The sequence below is a fragment of the Martes martes genome (assembly GCF_963455335.1).
Source record: "Martes martes genome assembly, chromosome: 4".
Classification (NCBI taxonomy): domain Eukaryota; kingdom Metazoa; phylum Chordata; class Mammalia; order Carnivora; family Mustelidae; genus Martes; species Martes martes.
The window spans coordinates 88,149,928-88,175,976 of NC_137891.1; the positions used below are offsets into that span (position 1 = coordinate 88,149,928).

General features: G+C 40.4%; 2 protein-coding genes across 4 annotated transcripts in view; one reads left to right on the plus strand and one right to left on the minus strand.

The window, feature by feature from the left end:
* Nucleotides 1-22,958, plus strand: part of PDZK1 (PDZ domain containing 1) — a 39,371-nt gene extending 16,413 nt beyond the window's left edge. Inside the window, exons 2-9 of the mRNA XM_080802364.1 lie at nt 113-324; nt 1,004-1,253; nt 3,125-3,261; nt 4,110-4,305; nt 6,643-6,839; nt 12,848-13,078; nt 20,250-20,537; nt 22,060-22,958. Of these exons, the coding sequence (XP_080658490.1) occupies nt 115-324; nt 1,004-1,253; nt 3,125-3,261; nt 4,110-4,305; nt 6,643-6,839; nt 12,848-13,078; nt 20,250-20,537; nt 22,060-22,113 (1,563 nt within the window). The 5' untranslated portion in view covers nt 113-114 and the 3' untranslated portion in view covers nt 22,114-22,958. The remainder of the gene's footprint in view (nt 1-112; nt 325-1,003; nt 1,254-3,124; nt 3,262-4,109; nt 4,306-6,642; nt 6,840-12,847; nt 13,079-20,249; nt 20,538-22,059) is intronic.
* Nucleotides 21,482-26,049, minus strand: part of GPR89A (G protein-coupled receptor 89A) — a 60,582-nt gene continuing 56,014 nt past the window's right edge. For 2 of the 3 annotated variants that reach the window (XM_080802365.1, XM_080802367.1), the window contains exons 12-14: nt 24,924-25,013; nt 23,926-23,991; nt 23,125-23,798 (exon numbers count right to left, since the gene is read on the minus strand). In XM_080802365.1, coding sequence (XP_080658491.1) covers nt 23,592-23,798; nt 23,926-23,991; nt 24,924-25,013 — 363 coding nt within the window. In that variant the 3' untranslated portion in view covers nt 23,125-23,591. Of the gene's footprint in view, nt 22,094-23,124; nt 23,799-23,925; nt 23,992-24,923; nt 25,014-26,049 lie in introns of those variants that run through there. The other variant, XM_080802366.1, reaches the window with a different exon arrangement.

Sequence of the window (26,049 nt, forward strand, 5' to 3'; positions counted from 1 at the left end):
GTCTAGGTTTGGCATGGTTAGAAGAATAGGATTATGGGGGATGGAGGACAAGGGTTCTCTCTCCAAGCAGATTTTATTTCCCATGGGTTTATCCATTTGTTTTTCATCACAGAAATGGCTTCCACCTTCCATCCACGAGAATGTGAACTGTCTAAACAAGAAGGGCAAAGCTATGGCTTCTTCCTGCGAATCGAGAAGGACACTGACGGCCACCTGGTCCGGGTGGTTGAGAAGGGTAGCCCGGCAGAGAAGGCGGGCCTCCAGGATGGAGACCGAGTTCTTAGGATCAATGGTATCTTTGTGGACAAGGAAGAGCATATGCAGGTGAGTAGGCCATCTGGGGTTCTTCCTCTAGGATCTCTTTAGTCTCAACATTTCTGCTGATTAGTTTTTGGGGTCGGTGGAGAGTTCCCAGCTGCCACTGGCAAGGCAGACCCCTTTATGGCCATACCTTCTGCCTGCTACTCAAGTCCCCTCCAATGAACTGGGAACTGTAAAGTTATTCCTAGACTGAATAGTGTCAGAGTCCATAGGCATCATGTTTGCTATATGTCAGGAACTATACTAGGCAATTTCACATTCATGATTTTGTTGAACCCTTATCACAACCCATGAGGTTCCATATCACATGTCACAGAAGAGGGCTCAGAGAACTTCACTTGCTAATGTGTTCATGCAGCGAACCCATGGATGATCTGACCTGCCCCAGTTCTGCCTACCCCCTAGTGGATGCTCCTTCCACAATGCCATGCTGTTTCCATTAGCCCAGCTGGGACTGGGCCACAGTCTAGGTTACAACACTGCTAGAGCCCTGTCCCCTCCAATCTGCCCCTGGATCTTAGGAGGGATGGGGTACAGATAGCTGGAGCCCCATCTGCTGACTCTTTGGGCTTCAGGGGTCAGCATTCTGAATCTCTAGATGCAGAGAATGAGCCAGATGGTGAGGATCCCCTATGGGCGCTGATAGGCTTCTTGGTTAAAGTGATCTTTTTCTTCTTCCTAGGTTGTAGATCTAGTCAGAAAGAGTGGGAATTCAGTGACTTTGCTAGTCCTGGATGGGAATTCCTATGAGAAAGCAATGAAAAAACAGGTAGACTTGAAAGAGTTGGGTCAAAGTCAAAAGGAGCTGAGTTTGAATGATAAGAAACTGCCCTCTGTGGTGAATGAAGGAGCACAGACTTGGACTCAGCCACGGCTCTGCTACCTGGTGAAGGAGGGGAACAGCTATGGCTTCTCTCTGAAAACTGTCCAAGGTGAGCTCGAGGGTGGCCTTTCCTGAAGAAAGATATTATTATTGGTTAATGACTTCTTTGACAGATTTTTCAGATGCTCTGGCTGTCCAACTGCAGCTTCTCCCTCCTACCCTCCCTCCCTCCCTGGCCTTTCCCTTGCTTTGACAATTGCGCAATGGGGGATCAAAACACTGGACCCAGCCCAGGGCAGGGAGGGGTGCTGGGCACTCCTGTCCCCCAGTGTTTGTTGGGCTGAGCCTTGGAGGCCAGAGGGTGAGAGGGCTGATGCTTCTTTGTTATTCTTTCCTGTCTGACTTAGGATGAGGAGGGAGGGGAGAACAGGAAGAAAAGGCAAGAAAAAGGAGATTCTTCATCATAGCTACTTTCAAATAGCTACTTTTTCACTTCTGAGTGCCCAGATGCTCCTTTATTCAGCAAATTCTGGAGCACCTGTTGATGAGGCAGACCCTGGTCTAGTTTCCGAGGAGGCTGTTCTAGTCTCCCCACTCCTGTGACACTGAAGTAGTGCCTAGCCTCCCCTGCTCTGAGGTGCCTCTGTCTGACAGGAAGTACTAGAAGTACTAGAAGATCTGTTTCTAGAATTAATAGAGATGCAGGCTGGCTTTTGCTCAGTTGCCCGTGGTTCTGTGATGGTGTCTCTGGGATGTAGGCGGGAGACACAGAGACTACATAAGCCTTTCGGGTTCGACCTTGAACGTTACTCCTCCCACGTTCTTTCCGCTACCGGAGAAGCACGGGTCATAATTGAGTAAATCATGAAGAGCCGAGCAATAGTAGACATAAATTGTTTCCAAGGCTTATTTAACCTATAGCAAGTGATGTAAAGTAGCTATAAGAGGGGTGCCTGGGTGGCTCAGTGGGTTAAAGCTTCTGTCCTCAGCTCGGGTCATGATCTCAGGGTCCTGGGATCGAGTCCCTCATCGGGCTCTCTGCTCAGCAGGGAGCCTGCTTCCTCCTCTCTCTCTGCCTGCCTCTCTGCCTACTTGTGATCTCTGCCTGTCAAATAAATAAAATCTTTAAAAAAAAAAGGTACTTCTCAAGTTTGTCCACTATTAAACATAATGGTGCAGGTGGTCAAGGGAAGCTGGGCATTTCGTAGAAGTCCATTATCAACAAAATGGTGTAAAAGTTATCATAATTCAGATTCTACTCCTTGGACTCTTGCGCTAGTATACATAATAAATGGTTTCGATTAGCTTTATGAAGAAAATGTTTTCTTCGTAACAAATATATAACAAGGCAACCAGAGAAATTTTAAGGCAGCAGTTTATACTGTTATTCCTTATAAATCACTTATTTTGTCTTTATGAAGCTACCCTTTGACCAGGTTGAAATATTAGTATCTTGAAAGAATTGGCAGCATTTCTATAAGAAGCACCTAAGTCACATCATCTATTAATCCAGACTGACTGTGTGTGCCCACCCTTCTGTGCCTCTGTTCTCTTAAGCTGGAATGAGTGAGATTTCGTGACTTCACTGGTGTGTGATGGTTGGCGATAGTACTAATTAAAGAGGACAGAGTGGAACAGATGCCTTCTAATTCCACAAAGGCGAAGAATGGGAGTAAGGCACAATGAAGCAGCAAGGGCACAGCTTGGTGCTTTCTGCCTCAAGAGGCCACTGCCCTCTGAGATTCCTTCCTTGCATTCAGCTGGGCTCAGAAATTCTACTCAGATTAATAGAAACCAACCGATCAACATCTGTGTCAAGCTTTGTGCCAGGAGCTATAATTTTAATTCCAGATCAGAAGCCCCAGTCTATTTGAGTTAGCCTTAAAATTGGAAGTTGTAATTTTACATTTTTGGGAGAAAACCCTTTATAATTGGGCTTTCCATGAAATGGAGTTGTAATGCTTGTCCATGCCCTTTCAGGTAAAAAGGGAGTGTATATGACCGATATAACGCCTCAAGGTGTGGCTATGAAAGCTGGTGTCCTGGCTGGGGATCACTTGATTGAAGTGAACGGAGAGAATGTCGAAGATGCCAGCCACGAGGAAGTGGTGGCAAAGGTATAGCCCAAAGGGACTTTCCTTACTTTTCACTCTACTCTTACTAGAAGTGACAGGAAGACACGAATGGCAATTTATGATGGGAGGAATATAGTGATGAGAGGTTAACAACCCTTTGCATTAAGAGGGTATGGACTCACTAGTGGTGTCAGCAGTGTTAACATGGGGTTCTGGAATAAGGCCTTTGCTGGTTTCAGGTTTTTGGAGAAAAGCATTCTAAAGTATTGTTAACTTTAGTTTTTGGATCTTATTTGTACCTGATTGGGAGCCCCCCTCCGAATTTATAACAAAGTCAGTGTTCTACGAAAATGTTTTACTACAAGCTGGCAGATAACCAACGTGGTGATGGATAGAGAGCTACACATAGAGAGTATTGGAAGACATGTTACCCCAAATCTTATGTCCCAGCACAGTTCCCTGACACATGGATAGCCCTCTGAGGTTTTCCTTTGTGGTCATATGGAAACTTGAAAACTGACCAACTTGATCTTCTCTTGGTAGAATACTTTTTCGAAGTAGACCTTTTCATGCTTTTCCAAACTCCTTTTCTAGACTTAAGTACCTCGCTTAAGTACCTTTCTGGGTTTTCTGAATTCTAGCTCTCACTTGGATTCAGTTAGCATCTGTGCGGGTGAGGTCATACTTAGCAAAGGCAAACACAGCTATGGACATGGAGATAGTGTTGACGAGTGAGATGGTAGGAAAGAGTATCATAGTTTAAACTTGGGCCTTACATTCCATTATTTTCTATCGAATCCAGAGACTGTGTGCCTCCTGGAAGAAACTTTCCTGCTTCCCACACTGTTCTTGACAATGGCTATCGGTCTTACCTGTGTGTGTTGTTGCAGGTGAAGAACTCTGGAAGTCGTGTCATGTTCCTGCTGGTGGACAAGGAGACTGACAAGCTCCATGCTGAACAGAAGATAAAATTCAAGAGAGAGACAGCCAGTTTGAAATTGCTACCCCACCAGCCCCGGGTTGTGGAGATGAAGAAGGGAAGCAATGGCTATGGTTTCTATCTAAGGGCAGGCCCAGAACAGAAGGGTAAGGTACTAGAAGAACAGAAAACTTGGTGGTATAACCATCTAATTCTTCAGCCACTCTGACTCCGGAGTTCTTTTAGGCCCCTGAGTCCCTACCAGCTGCTGAGGGGACAGCGAGAGACTAGAGAGCATAGCTGGATCATTTTCCATGGGGGCCATGATGGGCATCTCAAGGTTTCCTTAGCAGAATGATGAGGCAGAATTTTGGATCTGGGCAGTAGTATGCTGTAATTTGCTCTTGGGGGAAAAAATGCCCTAATTTGTAGCATTTGTTGATTTTTTTTTTTTTTTGGTTTATATTTTTGTGGTGAAAATACTCCCAGTATAACTGATTTCAAGCCACGAATGTGCTGTCCTAGCATGCAAAGTTGAGAAGTCTTGAGCAGAATTGGTTCTGGATCTGAGTAAGGGGTGTGGGTCGGGGTCTGGGAATCAAATAGTATCCGAAATCTTTCTGATTCCTTCTAACTCAACAGGGAAAGAATTAAGGTCCTTATAAGGAAGCTGACTATATAAAGGAATGCAGGCTCAGGCCATTAGCAAACTGTTGTTCTAGACATTGCTATTTTCTTTTCATCATGTATATTTATATTAATATGAATCAAATGAACATTTGGTGAATTATATAAAAACATCCTCAGGACCTTATAGAATATCAAGTGACTCAAACAGGAATTCTTCAGTCCAGGAGCCCACTATTTAGTAGAGGAGATACAACACGTATGTCCATGACTGAAGGTGGAGGGTGAGGGGCACCATAATATGGGGTAGAGTACTATTGGAATTCAAGGTTGGAGCAAATTTTTCTTACTAAAAAAGTACTGGAAGGCCTCATGGTAGAGATAGCACCTGAGCTCAGGCCTTTGTAGTGTGAATAAAATTTGAACAAGTAGATGGTGTGGGGACAACGAAGGCCATTCCATGAGGATAGGATTGTGTGAACCAAGCAGGGAAACGTGGGTGCAGTTTGATGGCATCTGATGTGTGGCACAGAAAAGCACGTCAGAAAGGCAGGTTGGAAAGAGATGATGAGGGCCTTTAATGCCAGGCTGAAAAGTCTGGACTTGACTCTGTAGTTGATGGGGAATGAAAAGTTTTTTCAACAGTGTGAGAGGCAAAAATTAAGCCTGCAGCATCTTGGGGTCTTTAGACATCTCTGTTACTCCTAATAATTCTGCAAGAAGAATTTCTGAAATTGAGGGCTGGGAAAAGATACAGGAATTATTATAAGGACAAATAGTTGTGGTTTAACTGGGATCAAATTTAGATCTTGTTCTGTTCTAAAGTCCGTGCTTGTGCTGTTGTACCCAGGAAGACTTGGTCAGACATTGCATCAAGATGAATCTGAAGGCAGATCTGCATTGGAGAAGGCAAGGATTAAGGACAGGGAGAGCTGTTGGTAAGGTGCGGTAGTCGTTAGGTATATTTCAGGCAGGAACTAAGATGAAATGTGTTTAGGGAGAAGAAGTGGGACCAGAGAAGAGATGTGTCAAATATTAAGGTAACATCAAATGACCTAGCAGTTGATTGGAATACGGGGAGTGGATACTGTGGAAGAATTGATGCTAAATGTCAGTGACTGGGGAGATGGTGCTGCCATGAACAAGTGACCGAGGGGAGGAGCTTTGGGATGGGGGAGATGGGCAGAGATGACTTTTGGTTTGAACACATTACATTTGAGGGGACTATGGGCTATCTATTTGGAGATGCCCAGCAGCAAGCTGGAAAAGTGAAACGAGCTTGTTAAAATAGTGGGAGGAACAAAAAAAGTGGGAGAGATCTAAAGGCATCTGGTGAAGGCAGTTCAAGTGAGGAGAGGAAGGGTAAAGACACATCCTTGAGGCATGCACACACGAACACATTCATAGTTGAATACACCCAATTGCTACTAAAATGCCAGCATGTGTTTCTTAGGCTCTGAGTTATTTGGTTTTGTTCTTCTTTCTTCTTTCTGCCCCATTTTAATGGCTTAGCATCTATATAAGATGTATGGGTACAAGGATGCTCACTGACTTCCTGGGAACTTGCTCACTCTTAATGCTTAGCATGCAATTTTGTCAAGATTATGTCTCAGATGTGTTTAGTTACAACATGATTCTTTTCTTTAAGATCCTTTCATCGGTAATGGCTGAGTTTGTTCCTGGAGTAAGTTGTGGGCAGGGAATGTGGCTGGATGGTGTGCTTATCATCTTCCTTGGATGCTGGTGGGAGGGGCAGTAGTATTCAGAATGACTTTGAAATTTATCTTTTCTGATAAAATAAATGGGTCCTAGCAGAAATTCTACAGCTTAATTTAGGGGTCTTTCTGATAATTTTATTTCATTTTTGGGGAGCTTAGGTCAAGTCATCAAGGACATAGATTCCGGAAGTCCGGCAGAGGAAGCTGGCTTGAAGAACAATGACGTGTTAGTCGCTGTCAACGGCCAGTCTGTGGAATCCCTGGATCATGACAGTGTGGTGGAAATGATTAGAAAGGGAGGAGATCAGACTTCACTGCTGGTGGTAGACAAAGAGACGGACAACATGTATAGACTGGTAAATAATTTAAGGCTGTATATTCATGCATTAAGGTTGGCGTCCATGCCCTCAAGTCCTCAAACTTTGGCTAAGTTACCACTTTGATTTTCAAATTGGAAGGGCATAACAATCATCATTAAGGCAGCACTGAAGTTCAAACTGGTAGTGATAAGAGAATGCCAAGTAATAGGTACATGAGTTTTAAATTCTTAGATTCAAAATTTTGAAAGAATTTGCAAATGTAACTACGGAATTACTCTTGGTGATCTAAGAAAAATCTATGAACGATAGCCTGGGAAAAGGCAGATGTATCCCTAACTTTCCCAAATAGGAAACAACGGGATTTTAAACCATAGACCAATGAATTTCATTAACCCACATAAAAGACTAGAAAGGATTTCTATTTTTATTTTTTAAAGATTTTATTTATTTGACAGAGAGAGAGAGAAAGACAGTGAGAAAAGGAACACAAGCAGGGAGGGTGGGAGAGGGAGAAGCAGGCCTTCTGCTGAGCAGGGAGCCCAATGCGGGGCTCAATCTCAGGACCCTGGGATCAGGGCCTGAGCCAAAGGCGGATGCTAAACAAATGAGCCACCCAGGCATCCCTAGAAAGGATTTTTAAATAGCTTCTAAGCCCTTAGCAAGGAAATGGATCACATATTCACCAAGACAGACTAACCCTAGTATCAGACTAACCTTATTTGCTCTCAACTTTTATTTTTATTTTTTTTATTTTTTATTTTAATTTTTATTATTATTTTTTAACCATGGAGAACATTTATTAAGACTTTACTAAGGGCCAGGTGCTGTTCTTACCATTTTTTTTTTTAATAAACAGATAATGTATTTTTATCCCTAGGGGTACAGGTCTGTAAATCGCCAGGTTTACACATTTCACAGCACATACCCTCCCCAATGTCCATTTCCCCATTGCTCTCAACTTTTAATCACAACTGGTGTTATCTGCATGTTTTGTTTCTTAATAATCTTTTAATTTTATCACAGGAAGTGAGGTATTCAGTCTAGTTTAACAGACATGTGGGGGCCTTCTACATACCATCTGCCTCGCTAGGTCATGGTCACAAAGATGAACAAAGATGGACTTGTTTCATGAGATACACAATAATGGAAGCATCTGAAGGTGCATAAATGATACAGAGGAGGAATATGGTAGGGTGTGGTATTAGTCCCTTTTTATAGATTAGCAATTTCTTAGTCTCTTTAAACTTCATTTTTTAAAAAAGTCACCCACTTTTTATTTTTTTTTATTTTTACTTTTTTAAAGATTTTATTTATTTATTTGACAGACAGAGATCACGAGTAGGCAGAGAGGCAGGCAGAGAGAGAGGGAGAAGCAGGCTCCCTGCCGAGCAGAGAGCCCGATGTGGGGCTCCATCCCAGGACCCTGGGATCATGACCTGAGCCGAAGGCAGAGGCTTTAACCCACTGAGTCACCCAGGCGCCCCTAAAAGTCACCCACTTTTTAAATTTGAACCCAACCTGAATTTGAATCCAGGTTCTTAATTCATTATACCATATACCCTCTCAGCACATTTTGATGAACTATTTCAAGATACTTGCGTAAAGAAGATTAAAGAGTGAGCTGGACGATAGAACAGTTAATGGGTTTTTAGTTAATGGGTTTTTAAAATGAGTTTTAGCTAGTTGTACAACCTTACCTGAAGAATCCTTGATATTGGAACAGTGTCAGTCTGAATAGATGACTCCAGTGGTAGGCTTCTTATCTTCAACTAGTTTATTACCAAATTTGGATGACAACATGGAAGATACTCAACATACTTAAGTCATATGGATGGCTTAATGTATTGATGGGTAATTAATTTACTAGAGATTATATTCAAAATATCCAGTCAGGATAGAAAGAAGGTAAAAACTAATGAGTTTAAGTTTAAACAGAAATAAATTTCAGGTATTAAACTAACTTAAAACTAAATTGTATGAATACCAAATGGTGAGACCTGATTTGAGGACTACAAAAAAGACCAGAAACCTGATTATACTCTAAGTAGCCACCCCCACCCGACAAAAGGCAATTTAAAGTTACCTTAACTGACACTTGGCTTTTGGAGATGATACTCTTTCTGTCCTGAGTTGTTCAGACCATACTTTAAATGACCCATAATGTGATCTTGGGCAAGTTACCCTCCCTGTGCTTGCCCACTTAGTTGTAAGATGGGGATTGCTACTGTGAAGGGTTATATGAGGTAGTATTTAGAACATTTAGAATGATGCTTGGCACATAGATATGTTATGTTTGTTAAGACAACACTGTGTCCAGTTCTGAGAACATAATTATAAGAAGGCCAGTGTCCAGAAAGGTAATCAGGGCAGAGGTTTTGGAGATCACCATATGAATATTTAGTTTGAATAAGCATAGACTTTGGGAAAGAAAGGAGAACATTTTCTGTTTTTTTAAATTTTTTATTTCTTTTCAGCATAACAGTATTCATTGTTTTTTCACCACACCCAGTGCTCCATGCAATCCGTGCCCTCCCTAATACCCACCACCTGGTTCCTCCGACCTCCCACCCCTCGCCCCTTCAAAACCCTCAGGTTGTTTTTCAGAGTCCATAGTCTCTCATGGTTCACCTCCCCTTCCAATTTCCCTCAACTCCCTTCTCCTCTCCATCTCCCCTTGTCCTCCATGTTATTTGTTATGCTCCACAAATAAGTGAAACCATATGATAATTGACTCTCTCTGCTTGACTTATTTCACTCAGCATAATCTCTTCCAGTCTCGTCCATGTTGCTACAAAAGTTGGGTATTCATCCTTTCTGATGGAGGCATAATACTCCATAGTGTATATGGACCACATCTTCCTTATCCATTCGTCCATTGAAGGGCATCTTGGTTCTTTCCACAGTTTGGTGACTGTGGCCATTGCTGCTATAAACATTGGGGTGCAGATGGCCCTTCTTTTCACTACATTTGTATCTTTGGGGTAAATACCCAGTAGTGGAATTGCAGGGTCATAGGGAAGCTCTATTTTTAATTTCCTGAGGAATCTCCACACTGTTCTCCAAAGTGGCTGCACCAACTTGCATTCCCACCAAGATCAAAAGCTTCTGCACAGCAAAGGAAACAGTCAACAAAACAAAGAGGCAACCCATGGAATGGGAGAAGATATTTGCAAATGACAGTACAGACAAAAGGTTGATATCCAGGATCTATAAAGAACTCCTCAAACTCAACACACACAAAACAGACAATCATATCAAAAAATGGGCAGAAGATACGAACAGACAATTCTCCAATGAAGACATACAAATGGCTACCAGACACATGAAAAAATGTTCATCATCACTAGCCATCAGGGAGATTCAAATTAAAACCACATTGAGATACCACCTTACACCAGTTAGAATGGCCAAAATTAGCAAGACAGGAAACAACATGTGTTGGAGAGGATGTGGAGAAAGGGGAACCCTCTTACACTGTTGGTGGGAAAGGAGAACATTTTCAAGAATTTGAAAGGTTAGGGATGCCTGGGTGGCTTAGTTGGTTGTCTGCCTTTGGCTCAGGTCACGATCCCAGGACTCTGGGATCAAGTCCTGCATCGAGTTCCTTGCTCAGCAGGACCCTGCTTCTCCCTCTGCCTGGCGTTCCTCCTGCTTGGTGTGCTGGCATTCTATCTCTCTCTCTGACAAATGAATAAAAATTAAAAAAAAAAAAATTTAAAAGGCTAAATGGTAACTATGTAAGGCAATAGATATGTTAATTACCTTGATTGTGGTGATCACTTCACAATGTGTATGTGTATCAAATTACACCATACACCTTGAATATATACAATTTGTTAATTACACATTAGTAGAGCTGGAAAAAAAATGAAGCAAACACTGACAAACTTGAAAGTAGAAATAGACAATTCTACTATAATGGTTGGGAGACTTCAATATCCCATTCTCTATCATGGACAGAGCCACCAGTCAGAAGATAAGGAACTCAAGGGCTTGAACGAAAGAAACTAACTAGATCTAACAGAAATACAGAGGACTCTATCCAACAACAGAACACATTCTTCTCAAGGGTACATGGGCCATTGTCCAGGACAGACCATATGTTAGACCACAGATTAAGTCACAATAGCCAAAAGATGGAATCAAACCAAGTGTCCACTGACAGATGAATGGATTTAAAAATGGTGATAAATATAGTGTGTGTATATAAAATTAAAAAAATATATTTAAAAGAATTCAGAAGGTTATTACATGCAAGAAGCCCCTATTTTTGGGGTGTTCTACGGAGCATAGCTTAACTAAATAGAGAATGTATAGGGAGCTAGCTTTTGGCTTAAGGACACATGAAGCTGCCAGGAACAGGGGGAGCCATTTTTGCCAAGTGGTGACCTTCCAGCTTGTGGAAAAGTTTACGCAGAAGTCAGGAGGTCACTGCTCTGGCTGCTGTAAAGGGGATTCTGGCATCAATTCTTTTCCAATCCCTCCTGATTTTATGACAATGATTTCTCTGTAATGTTCTGGTTTAATATAAGAGAGAACTTTGATCTGAAAAGATGCCTGTCCCCATCTTCTCCCTTCCCTCTCCCCAAATGCCCTCTAAAGTAGGTTCTGTACAGGGGTGGGTGGCTGGTGGTGGAGGGGATCTTTGAGATCTATAGGTGAATCAAACAAACCAGTTCTTGGCACATACTAGGCATCCAAATATATGAAAGTGCATAAAACCTCATTAAGTGTTTAATGTTACGGTACTTATCTTCAATGTCAGCTGCTACTATCCCATTCAGCTGATTTGCCTGTTGGGTAGTGATGTCAGAGGTATTTTTGTATGTAATGAGTCACTGGTAACTTTCCACATTGTAAAGACAGAAAGAAATGTGGGACATTTGCAAGCATATCACTGAAAGCTCTGAAATTTAGTTGACCTGGGTAACTTAGGAGTTCTTAGCTGGTGCTACTCTTGTTTAGAAAGGAAGATGTGGTCTGTAGTTAGTGAGAGAAATGATAACCAGAGGACCCTATTCTAATTTTAACCAGGTGGCTGAACAGTACAATCTGGGGCAGAGCACACATTGTACTCACTTGCAATTGCTTGATTTTCTACTCCTTGCCTAACAAATGTCCTGGATACTTGTAAGCAGCGATTTAACTGCTGATCCAGGGTCTTATCATACCCAAATCTACCCTATTAGTTCTCTCAGTTAAAACCCACAGTCTACTAAGCTTTTAATTCTTTAAAAAGAATCAGTCATGTGTTTCCTGTTCTAGGTCTCTTTTGTATTCAAGACTTTCACTCCCTTCTTCACATGGATGGTCTGAGAGAGGAGATGGATTAGAAGTATTTATTTATTTATTTATTTTTAAAGATTTTATTTATTTGACAGACAGAGATCACAAGTAAGCAGAGAGGCAGGCAGAGAGAGAGAAGGAAGCAGGCTCCCTGCTGAGCAGAGAGCCCAATGCGGGGCTCGATCCCAGGACCCTGGGACCATGACCTGAGCCGAAGGCAGAGGCTTTAACCCACTGAGCCACCCAGGCACCCTGGATTAGAAGTATTTAAAGATGGTGAGGAGTTTGGCCTAACAGGAGTGTCAGCTAATTATTACAACAAAAAATAGTAAAATGAGTACAACAAATTACTCTGTGTACTTCAGATGGTGATAAAAATATTGCTCTGTTGCACTTTCTCTGATGTGTTCAAGGAGCTCTGAAGACCATCTTATTGAGGAGGAAAGGGCCCGATGAACCTATTATGCAGGAGCTACAGAGCAAGTCACAAGAAACTAGCATTTTTGTTGCTTATTTTGGGATCTTTGCACGGCATTCTGTACTCTTTTGATTTTTGTGTATTTGTGCATTTGTTTACTCCAGAGCTAAGCTCAATCTTTCTTTATAAGTTTTGTGGATGGGGTGATATAGAAATTTTCCCACCCACAATCAGTTGTATCCACCAGGCTTGTGGAACATGGGTGACACCTTGTGAATGAAGCTAGTACTTTTCGTAAGGTACTTACAATTAATGGTTTTTTCCCCTTTATTTTCAAAAGGCTCATTTTTCGCCATTTCTCTACTATCAAAGTCAAGAACTGCCCAATGGTTCCGTCAAGGAGGCTCCAGCTCCAATGCCGGCTCCCGCTCCTCCAGAAGTGTCAAGTCCCGGTACTACAGAGGAAGTAGGAGATCATAAGCCTAAACTTTGCTGGCTGGTTAAAGGGGAAAGTGGCTGTGGCTTTCACTTAAACGCCATTCAGGGTCAGCCAGGCTCCTTCGTCAAAGAGGTATGGTCCTCTGGTTCTAGCAGCCCAATGAGCACAGCCACAGTTGAGAGAGCTGTAGTTTCTCCCGCTCACTGATGGCTTAGTAAAAAGCTTACATGGAAGGCCTACACTGAGGGTCTCACTTGGGTTTAAACAAATGCTGTCATGGTCCTCTACCCTTTAAGACAGTGACCAGTACACCCTAACCTCACCTCTTTTCTTTTTTTTAAATACCTAATTGTCTTTAGATACTTTCAAATCAAATAGAGTGATTCGGTGTGACTGTAGTTGACAGTCACTGTCAGCTCTGAGTGGGAGTGGTACTTGGTAACTTACATATTTGGCATAATGTCCCTAGCCTGTAGGGACTGACCGTGAGAAGACCATCCTTATGGCTCCTAAGTTGGGAATGCAGAAAGGGAACCTATGAAGGCGAATTAGTGCCTTCAATCCAGAAGACCTATAGTATGACATTCAATCACTGTAATGCTACACATTTTTTTTTTCTGATGCTTTTAATGATTTTTTTAAAAAACTGAAGTATAGTTGACATACAATGTTATATCAGGTGTACAACATAGTGTTTTAATAATTATATACATTACAAAGGCTCATCATTGGTTAAGTGTAGTTACCACTGTGTCATACAGTTATTAAATATTATTGACTATATTCCCTAAGCTGTACTTTTAATTCCTGTGACTTACTTATTTTATGATTGGAAGTTTGTACTTCTTAATCCCCTTTGCCTATTTTGCCCATATTTCCCATCTATCTCTGCTTTGGCAACCCACCAGTTTTTTCTCTGGATTTGAGTCTATTTCTGTTTGTTTTGTTTCTTGGATTCTGTGTACAGGTGAAATCATAAGGCACGTGTCTTTTTCAGTCTGACTTATTTCATTTAGCATAATATTATCTAAGCCCATCCGTATAGTTGTGAATGGCAGGATTTCGTTGTTTTTTTTTTTTAATGGTTGAGTAATATTCTATTGGGAACACATGCACATGCCACATCTTCTTTATCCGTTCATCTATCAGTGGGCACTTAGGTGGCTTCCATACCTTGGCTAGTAGAAATAATGCTACTATAAGCACAGGAGTGCACAGATCTTTTCAAATTGGTGTTTTTGTTTTCTTTGGGAAGATACTCAAAGTGGGATCAATGGGTCTTATGGTATTTCTATTTTTAATTTTTCGAGGAATCTCCATACTGTTTTCCATGGGGGCTGCACTGATTTACAATCCCCACCCACAACACACTGGGGTTCATTCCCTTTTCTGCACATCCTCGCCAGTACTTGTCATTTCTTTTCTTTTTCTTTTTCTTTTTTTTTTAGTACTTGTCATTTCTCATCTTTTTGGTACTAGCCCTTCTGACAGGTGTGAGGTGATACCTCATTGTGGTTTTGATTTGTATTTCCTAATTAATAATGTTGAGCATCTTTTCCTGTCTCTCTCTTGGCCATGTGTATGTCTTCTTTGGGAAAATGCCTATTTAGGTCCTCTGTCCATTTCTTAATTGGATTATTTGTTGTTATTTGTTGTTGTAGGAGTTTTTATGTATTTTGGATTTCAACCCCTCATCAGATATATCATTTGCAAGTATCTTCTCCATTCAGTAGGTTGCCCTTTCATTTTGTTGATGCTTTCCTCTGCTGTGTAAAAGCATTTTAGTTTGGTATAGTCTGAATAGTTTCTTTGCGCTTTTCTTTCCCTTGCCTGAGGAGACAGATCTAGAAAAATGTTGCTGAAGCTGATGTCAGAGTTAATTATTGCCTGTGTTTTCTTCTAGGAGTTTTAGGTCTCATATTTTTAGTTTTAAGGTCCCATATTTAGGTCTTAATCCATTTTGAGTTTTTGTATGTGGTATAAGAAAGTGGTCCAGTTTCATTCTTTTGCATGTACCTTTCCTGTTTTCCCAGCACCATTTATTGAAGACACAGTCCTTTCTGCACCGTATATTCTTGCCTCCTTTGTTGTAGATTAATTGACCATATAAGCATGGGTTTATTTCTGGGCTCTCTATTCTGTTCCATTGATCTATGTGTCTACTTTTGTGCCAGTACTACACAGTTTTGATAACTGTAGATTTGTGGCATACCTTGAAATCTGGAATTATGAGACCCTAGCTTTTTTCTTCTTCTTCTTTTTTTTTTTTAAGATTTTATTTATTTATTTTTACAGACAGAGATCACAAGGAGGCAGAGAGGCAGGCAGAGAGAGAGGAAGGGAAGCAGGCTCCCTGCCAAGCAGAGAGCCCGATGCGGGGCTCGATCCCAGGACCCTGAGATCATGACCAGAGCCGAAGGCAGAGGCTTTAACCCACTGAGCCACCCAGGCGCCCCCCTAGCTTTTTTCTTCTTAAGAGTGCTTTGCCTATGCAGGATCTTTGTGGTTCCACACAAATTTTAGGATCTTTCCTAGTTCTGTGAAAACCACTATTGGAATTTTGATAGGCATTGCATGGAATCTGTAGGTTGTTTTGGGTTGTATGGACATTTTAACACTATTAATTCTCCTAATCTGTGATCATGGAATATCTTTCCATTTATGTGTGTCATCTTCAGTTTCTTTCTTTAATGTCTCACAGTTTTCAGAGTACAGGCCTTTCAGACCTCCTTCTTAGCCTTCATTGAGTTTATTCCTAGGTGTCTTATACTCTTTGATGCAATTTTAAATGGGATTTTCTTCCTTCCTCTATATGTTATGCTAAGCTCAACCACAGCATAGCTACCATCTGTCACCATACATTACAGTATCATTGACCATATTCCCTATGCCATACCTTTTACCTCATGATTTATTCATTCCATATTCCACCATTTTTGTGTGTGAAAAAGTGGTCATTCTCTTAGGTAGCTGTCCAGTTTTCATATGAACATTTATTGAACGGATTCTCTGTTCTCCACTGTATATTCTTCCCTCCTTTGTTGATTCATTCACCATATAAGTGTGGGATCATTTCTGGGTTTCCTATTCTGTTCTATTGATCTATGTATCTATTTTTTGTGCCAGTACTACTGTTTTGATTACTGTAGCTTTGTAGTGTATCTTGAAATCTGGGATTGTGATATACCAAATTTTCTTCTCCCGTCTCAAGATTGCTTTGGCTATTTTGCTTTCTTTTGTGGTTGCCTATGAATCAGCATTATTTGTTCTAGTTCTGTGAAAAATGCTGTTGGTATTCTGATAGGAACTGCACTGAATCTATAGATTGCTTTGGGTAGTTCGAACATTTTAACAATATTCTTCCAATCTATGAACATGAAATGTCTTTCCATTTGTTTTTGTCATCTTCAATTTCTTTCATCAATGTCTTTTAAGTTTCAGAGTACAGGCCTTATACCTTCTTGGTTAAGTTTATTCCTAGGTATTTTACTCTTTTTGGTGCAATTGTAAATAGAATTGTTTCCTAAATTTCTTTTTCTGCTACTTTATTAGTGTATAGTAACACAACTGATTTCTGTGTATTAATTTTATATCTTTTATCTTTACTGAATTCATTTATTCTCATTTTTTGGTGGAGTCTGTAGGGTTTTCTATGTATAGTATGTTATCTGCAAATAATAATAATTTTACTTTTTCCTTATCAATTTGGATGCCTTTATTTCTTGTCTGATTCTTACAGCTAGGTCTTCCAGTGTTATGCTGGGTAAAAGTGGCAAGAGGGAACATTGTCCAATTTATTGTCTTCTAAATTTTCATAATAGTTTCTTATAATCCTTTTTATTTCTATGGTGTTGGTTGTGACTTCTTTCGTTTCTCATTTTGAGTTTTTTTTCTTGATGAATCTGACTAAAGGTATACAGTTTTGTTTATATTTCAGAGAACCAGCTCTTGATTTCATTGACCTTTTCTATTTTTTTTTTTTTTTAAGTCTCTATTTCCACTCAGATCTTTTTCTTCCTTTGACTAACTTTGGACTTTGTTCTTTTTCTAGCTCTTTTGGACATAAGGTTAAAGTGAAATGTTCTTGTTTCTTGAGGTAGGGCAGTATCTCTATAAGCTTCTTAGAACTGCTTTTACTGAATCCCAAAGACTGAATTGTGTTTTGTCTCCATATATTTTTTTTAATTTTTAAAAAAGATTTTATTTTTTTATTTTGACAGAGAGAGAGATCACAAGTAGGCAGAGAGGCAGGCAGCGGGGGGGGGGGGGGGGAAGCAGGCTCCCCGCTGAGCAGAGAGCCCGATGCGGAGCTTGATCCCAGGACCCTGAGACCATGACCTGAGCCGAAGGCAGAGGCTTAACTCATTGAGCCACCCAGATGCCCCATCTCCATGTATTTTTAAATTTTCTCCTTGATTTCTTGGTTGACCCATTGTTTAGTAGTACGTTATTTGTGTTCTTTTTAGATTTTTTCTTGTGATATCTAGTTTCATACTGTTGTGGTTGGAAAAGATGCAGGATATGATTTCAGTCTTAAATTTATTAAGACTTGTTTTGTGGCCTAACACGAGACTCTAGGGAATGTTCAAGGTGTACTTGAAAACGTGTATTTAGCTATTTATTTTTATTTTGTATTTAGCTGTTTTGGATAGAATGTTCTGTATATACTTGTGAAGTCTATCTGGGCTAATGTGTGGTTCAGAGTCACTATTTCCTTTTTAATTTCTGTCTGGATGACATATCCATTGATGTAGGTGAAGGGTTAAAGTCACCTATGATTATTGTATTACTGTCAGTTTCTCGCTTTATGTCTATTAATAATTGCTTTATGTATTCTGGTACTCCTATGTTGGGTGCATAGATATTTACGATTGTTATGTTGGACTGTTCCGTTTATCATTAGGTAGTATCTGTCTCTAGCTACTGTCTTTGTTTTAAAGTCTATTTTATCTAATGTAAGCATTGCTACCTTGGCTTTATTTTTGGCTTCGATTTGCCTGGTGTGTTTTCTGGTCTGTCACTTTTAGCCTGTGTCTTTAGGCCTGAAGTGTGTCTCTTATAGGCAGCCTATAAATCAGTCTTGTATATTAAGTTGATGGTTAGTTAATTTCAAACCTTTTTTTTTTTTTTTTTTTTGAGAGAGAGCAAGCGAGAGCACACAAACAAGCTCAGGGGAAAGAGGGGCAGAGGGAGAGACAGAATCCCAAGCAGGATCCATGCCCTGTGTAGAACCTGATGCAGGGGGCTTGATCTCACAGCCAAGATCATAACCTAAGCCAAAATCAAGAATCAGATGCTTAACCAACTGAGACACCCAGGTTTCCCGAATTCAAATACATTCTAAAAGCCATACATTTTTATTCCTTCCCCTCCACATTTAGTGCATGTCTTATTTTACATCTTTTTATTTTGCAAATCTTATATTTTTTTAAAGATATAATTGGTTTTACTACTTTTGTGTTTCAACCTTCATACTAGCTTTCTACTACCTTTACTATATTTTTGCTTTTATTGGTGAAATTTTTTCCTTTCATAATTTTCTTCTAGTTATGGCCTTTCTTTTCTGCTTGGAGAGGCCCTACATTTCTTGTAAGGCTGATTTAGGGGTTATGACTTCTTTAACTTTTGTCTGGGAAACTCTTGCCTTCGATTTTGAAAATAATCTTGCTGGGTAGAACATTCTTGCATGTAGGTTTTTTCCTTTCAGCCCTTTGCAGGCCAGAGGGGGAGTGGGATTATATATATAATGCCAAAGTTTCTACTGAAAAATCAGTTGACAGCCTTTATGAGATTTCCCTTGTATGTAGCTAGTTGCATTTCTCTTGCTGCTTTTAAGATTCTCTATCTTTAGTATCTTGACATTTAAATTAGGGTTCATCTTGCTTGGGATTCTCCTGGACGTCTGTCTCCTTCCCCAGGTTAGAGAAGTTTTTAGTTATTTCTTCAAATAAGCTTTCTGTCCCTTTCCCTCTTCTCCTTCTAGGGTCCTCATGACGTGAATGTTACCATGCTTGATATTGTCCCAGAGATTCCTTAATCTAATCTCAGTTAGATTTTTTTTCTTTTTGTTGTTCAGCTTGGGTGCTTAAGTGTTTTTCCAGATCACTGATCTGTTCTGTATCATCTGCTGATTCCCTCTAGTGTTTTTAAAATTTCAGTTATTATAAAAACCAATCAGAGATAAAGAATATATTTTCTATTTAAATTCTCACTGAATTCATTTACTCTTAAGTCTGGTGAGCATCTTTATGACCATTACTCTGAACTCTTTCTCAGGTTTGTTGCTTATCTCCATTTTGTTCTGTTCTTAGGTTTTGTCTTATTCTTTCATTTGGAGCATATTTCTCTCTCATTTTGTCTCACTTTCAGTTTGTTTCTATGAACTAGACAAAGCTTTACCTCTCCCTGTCTTAAAGTAATCTTGTGTAAAAATGTCCCTAGTGTAGACTGTGTGTACCTAGTGGCTTTGGGTGGAGCCAGCTCTGGTGGCATGGCTGAAGCAGGCATGGGCTGGGGTGATCTTGGGGTGCCTATGCCATGACTGCTTTGGTGAGACAGCTGAGGGTGTCCTGGTATGTGCTATAATGGGCCCACCTTGAGCTGGTGTGAGCTAGGGTCCAGGGTTTGCTGAGGTGGCAGAATGGCTAGAGCACCTGGACCCTGGGCCTGTCTTACACTGTCAAGGTGCAGAGGGAATGTTAACAGTGGTACTTGCTAGTACCTGTAACCCTGGAGAGCTTCAGCAGTTTCCCTACCATTTGGAGGATGCTCCAGGGTTAGTAAAATGGTTCCCTTCATAGCCTAGTTGCTCTTTAAACTGCTATTTTTTTTCCCTGTGCCCCAGGTCTGGGGAATGTGTGCAGACTCCTCTGTGCTCTCCCTCCCTACTGCAGTTTGTAGTGTCAAGGGTGAGGGTTTCATCATTACTGTCTCCATCTCTCCTGCTGTCCTCTCTGTGATCTATCCTTTTTTTGTGTGTGTATGCCGAAGCTGCTCAATGAGTCCTCAGTTCTTCAGGAGGAATTGCTATTTATGTAGGTGTAGATTTGGTGTCTGTAGGAGGAAGTGAGTTCAGAGTCTCCTTGTGCTGTCATTTTGGAGCCCTCTTCCCATGGTACTCATTTGAGTATGGAAGTTGGAGCTTTCAGAAGCAGAAAAGCATCAGAGCACCTTTCTTCTATATCTCAGGGAGAAATAACATGGTTAAGAATACATTTTCAAGCTCCTTTCTCCTCTGAAGGGAAGCTAATCTAACATTCCTTTAGCCACGTTTGGAAGTAGTAATTGAGAACCTCTTTCACAGGTACAGAAGGGCAGCCCCGCTGAGCTGGCAGGGCTGGAGGATGAGGATATCATCATTGAAGTGAATGGAGTGAACGTGGTGGATGAACCCTATGAGAAAGTGGTAGAAAGAATCCAGAACAGTGGGAAGAATGTCACATTCTTAGTCTGTGGAAAGAAGGCCTATGATTATTTCCAGGCTAAGAAAATCCCTATTGTTTCCTCCATGGCTGATCCACTGGATGTCCCCACTGATTCCAAAGAAACACCGGCAGAAGCAGAGCATGACTCACACATGGCAAAAGAACGAGTGAGTGATGGTAGACTTCTCTCAGTGACGTAAACTATCAGGGAATGATAAAGTCCTTAATAAATATACTTCAGATCTATGTTTACCACAGATTTCCTAGAATACTAGAAAATTACAAAGGTAACAAGCAAGTAAAATTATTTTGGTGGAGAGGAAGTGGTAGGAGGACAAGCTGCTTTTTCATAGCATGGAGTTGACAGTAACTCTCCAGATAAAAATCAATAAATAAAAGTTTATCAAAATTATAATGGAACCACCAGAAGAACCTGAATCAGACTATGTATAAATTCTGGTTCTGCCACTTAACAGCCTTGCAAATGGATTTATTTGCTCTTGTTTCACTTTCCCCACCTGTAAACCAAGGACGACTTGTTGGATTATTATTAGGATTGTATTAACTAAGACTATTTTTAAAAATTACTAATTTTTAATTTTTTAAATTTAAAATCAATTAACATATTGTATTAGTTTCAGAGGCAGAGTTTAGTGATTCATCAGTTGCGTATAACACCCAGTGCTCATTGCATTAAGTGCCTTCCCTAATGCCTGTCACCCAGTTACTCCATCCCCCTACCCACTTCCCCTCCGGCAGCCCTGTTTGTTTCCTATTAACTAAGATTATTAAAGTGCTTCAAACAGTGCCTAGTTAATAATGGTAAGCATAAAATGCATGGTTTTTAAGATAATTGGTAGGTATTTATTTGTGTTTTATTAATAGGGAGGAATAAGCATTACTCTGTATTAAAATCCTTGATAAGTCTATTTTTGTCCACGTTCATAGAAATGTATGGCAAAGTCACAACTCTAAAAATTTTATATCATTCTTCTTTCCATTAAATTCTATTCCATTTACATTAATTTTATGGATTGGTCATAAATTAAATACTATTTATTAATGAATACACACTTAGTTTGGGGTGCTATAATAAAATACCATAGACTGGTGGCTTATAAACAACACACATTTATTTTTCTGAAGGACAAATTTGGTGTTTGGGGAAGGCCCTCTTCCAGGTATAGGCAGCCAATTTCCTGCTATGTCCTCACATAGAGGATAGGGGGCCGGGGGAGGGGGTGGTTCTTTACAAGGCATTAATCCCAATCACAAGGGCTCTGCCCTCATGACCTAATCACCTCCCAAAGGTCTTACCTCTTAATATCATTACCTGACCTTAGGATTAGTATTTCAATATATGAATTTTGGGGAGATACATTCAGACCACAGCACACACCATAGCCACTGACCTTGCATTCTTGATTGCTTAACAAAGAAAGCATTCTATGTGTCTTTAAAAAATTTTCTATTTCCATAGCAAGTCAATTATAGGCCTGTGCTAGCTTTATAGAAAAGATATACAGATATTAAGAAATGTTAGTGTCAAACAGCAAGCTGGAAACAAAGCCAAGTGTAAAATTCAGGTTACCTGGCTTCTAGTGAGTGACTCTACTCCCTGCCTTAAGTCATGCAACTGTTGCCATTCACGCTCTCGCACTTACAGATCTTTTGTTTTCTTTTGCACAGGCGTACAGTACAGCCTCACATTCTTCTTCCAATTCTGAAGATACAGAGATGTGATGAGAGCAAATAAAGGCTTTGACCGACAGCTGTTTCTGGGTATTTAGTAGGAATCCTTTCCCGAAGAATGAGCTGCCACCCATTTACTGTTTCTGTTAGAGAGAAACTCCTCTGGGAACCGGTTCATCATGTGGGACTGTCTTCTGTTGTCATTTGTCTTGGGGGTGACTACTGCAATAGATGGCTTATTTATGGTCAACTTAAGGCAGGGACCAGATTCTTTTCATGTGATCTCTTTTAAGCTTCAGCTTCACTACATTTCTCTGTATGACGATTATCTCTTAATTTTATAGGCTCCCTGAGCACTAAAGCTGATTCACAAATCTGTATATGTGAGAGCTGCTACAAAGTTCTGAGCAGATAAGCCTATTAAAGCTACGCTTTTGTAAGAATGCTGTGGTTGCTAAAATAGATGCCATTAAGAATTCCTTTAGAGTATATTGGAATCTTCCCTGTTAGCTGATAAAACCTTAATAGTGCTTTTGTTTTTGGTAAACTTGCTTTTACGCTTTAACCTTCATTTTGCCTCTAGAAACCCAAAACATAATAAAATTCGGAGTAAGATCTTAGAGACTTCCTGGTAATAAAACTCAGGATTTCTTTAAATTGCATTTCTCAATGTTCTATAAACTTTCCAGCATTTTCCTTTCACAGATGGATAAAGTAGGGGCTAGGATAGGAAAATGACTTATTCCATTTAACAGTCATTCATTGTTTTACCCCACAGCATGAGGGACAGATGGAAAGGAAAAAAAATGAGACATCGTCACCAAATTGAATGTATGGTAATTCACTCTCAAATAATACTAACTTAAAAGGAGATCAATAAAGATAATATACCTGAACGCTCTCAGTAGAATCTATTTCAGTAGCACACTGTCCCATCCCCAGACAAGAACAGAGAACCCGTTGGTTATTTTAAGGGGACAGGGTCTGGCACGGGGATGGCAACCATGTTAGCTTGCACAAGCCCACTACACCAAGCTATCCTTGAGAAAATGAAGCTAAGGCCAAAGGGTTACAATCTGATTTTAATGATAGTCAATCTCAAGGGAAAGCCACGTGAGCCTTGAACAGAAATTCTGGGAGCCTCCTCCCTGTGAGCCTTGAACAGTTATTCTGGGTGTTGGGCCCAACTACCTGAGACTTCCCTTTATCCCAGAGTTCCAGTGTATTCCCCCTACCTAGTTTCTTGGCTCTTTTCCACCCCCTTCCTCCCTGTCTTGCACCAGCCTCAGACCTATGTGGGATGCTCTCAGCTGAGGGCTAGCTTAAGGTTACTTCAGGCTCTCATGTTCTAGCTAATGCTACTCATGATAACAGTATCCACAGAGGAGGAAGGCATAAGCTGAAGGTAGAATATGCTACCTCAGCATTTTGATTGTTTAAGAAACATTAGGCCCTGGTCCCCTCCATTTTTTCTCTTATATCCAAATTCTGACACCACTGGCCTGTAGCAGTCTGTAATAGGCATGAGTTCAAGGTGCCATATGCTTCTCTGGTGCCTGTTTGTGAGCCAAATAGAGGAACAGTATGCTGGAGAGAGCACTGACCAGGAAGATCACATCAAACCAACGGTGATAGAAGTTGAACTGCAGCTCTCCGAGGACTTCGGTGATTATGGTGCGGTATTCCAGAGGCATGCTCATTCGAATCAGTAGCACGGAGGAGACAAAGTACATCCCCTGTAAGTCAATCCAGAAGTCACTCTGAGTGCAGTGAAGGACCGAAGGGAATTGTTAAAATACTGAGAAGTATCAACACTTCCAGTACTTTACAGTTGTGAGGATAAAACTAGGTCATCAAACTTACCATTATCTGTGCTAATAGCAGGACAATGACGTTGGAGGACTTACTGCTAGAGATGGCATAAAAGAACTGTCAAGAAAGGGAGAAGAACTTAGGCAGTGCTGCTAGATTCTTGGGTCAAGAACGTTAAGTAGTAACAGTTAACATTTAATGAGAAGTGTCTCTTCCCCGTAGCAATCCAGTACAGAAAACTGATATGATTAATGCTGTTAAGAGAGACAGATTGAGAGTGAAGGATCCAGCTACGGTGTCCCCAGAGGGAGGGTTGGTGGTTTTAAGAATTACATTATGACCCGGAAGGATTCCAATTGCTATCAAATTTTTCAGAAACTACGTGATACATATGACTGTCAGATCACTATAAAACATTCAAATGTATACTCCAGGCCACCCCAAGCCCTTGTAATTATTACCAGACTCCTGAGCTCTTTCCAAATTTGTGCTAGATACCTGGAGAGCCCTTCTCTTCTCTCCTCTTAACCTCTTCACTCCTTTCATTCAAACAACTCTTGGATCTTGGGCTTCCTCATACCTCTTCTCCAAGAGAAAACTTACCTTCTGCCTCCACAAAGTCTTTCTATGTTGATCAGAAAATAGTCAAACATTCCGTTTCTCCTACTTACATGTCCTCCTTATAAGTGGCTCTCAAAATTACTCTAACATCAAATAACTATCTTGTTCATCCATTCCAAGTATCTCTGGAGCTCCGACCATGTGCCAGTTTCTACTCCTAGATTCTGGTGCCACATCAGTGAACAAAACAGGCTGTGATCTCATTCTATGACATTTGGTACATGTACTCTTCTGACTGCCGTATGATATAAGTCCATCACCATCGGTTTATTGAGCAGTTTCACTTTAAAAAAATTTTATTGTACGTCTTTTAAATATTTGTGACTGTTTCAGTTCTCTGAAGGCAGAAATCTTAATTAGGTAAAATTATCTCATGGTGCCACATGAAATGTCGCAAATAATACTTTAAACTCAGTGCTATAACTTACCTTGGTAAGAGTGATCAGTAAACCTCTGATAGATGTGACGATGATTATTCCAACCAGAATGAAGGAAATGTGCTGAGACCAGAACTTCACCTACCACCACAAAAGAAAGGAAAAGTACGAGTGAAATCTCTGTTGAGAGACACGTGAAGGCTATTCTTCTGACGCATTCTGATCTCTTATGTGACTGAGAGGGAACTTCATTAGGCCCTGCCTGATTTAAAAAAAGGAAGAATGCAGTGGATATCTTCATAAGCAGACTTAATCAAAACTTAGAACGGCAGCAAGCAAGTGCAGTGGTGATGAAAATAACACCAGTCAAAGAAACACAGATGGAACTAATGAAACACTTTGATGTGTTAAGTAAAAAGCACAAATTAAAAGGAAATTAAATAGTAGCTAAAATTTTTTAACATCTGAATGTAGTCCCATGATCACCCAAAACTTAAAGAAAAAAAATTTTTTTATAATAGAAGAATATGTAAATAATCTCAGCTATTGGTCTAGGAAATAGTTGCCCTTCACTTGAATCACATGATGTTACCTTTTTCTCCTCTTGGTTTGCTTCAAAGTAGGAAGGCAGCTTTGGGACCCTGTGCTTGACTTGGGTCTGAAAATTATCTGTGGGGGAACTGCTATTACTAACATCTAAAAGATGTTATTCAGAATTCTGAAGAGTGGCGTATACAGATGGATTACAGATGAAATAGACATCACAGCAACTAGCCTCAGAAAGCTCTGATGAGGAAGAATACTTCTAATAATTGAGCCTAGTAAAAATTTTAAAAGAGGAAAAGAGAACACATATGTGACAATAGAGAAGCCTATGTTATGGTATAATTTATAAACTACTTGGAGGAAAGATACCAGGCTCCCTCACATGAAAAAGTTTACACTATTGATCTATCATCAAAAAATGGGTACTCTGAGTTGTTCGTCAAGGACTGGAGCTCAGTTTGCTCTGGTTTACTTTCATTTTATCCAGCTACTCGGAGCATGTCTAGCTGAGGCGGATGGTTGCGGGGAGCGTGTGGTGTGCCACTAGATTCACAGCATAGCTACATGGCCCTCAGAGGGACTAAGAGGATTCTGGTCTTACTATCACATCAAAGTGCTAATCAGCTGGAAT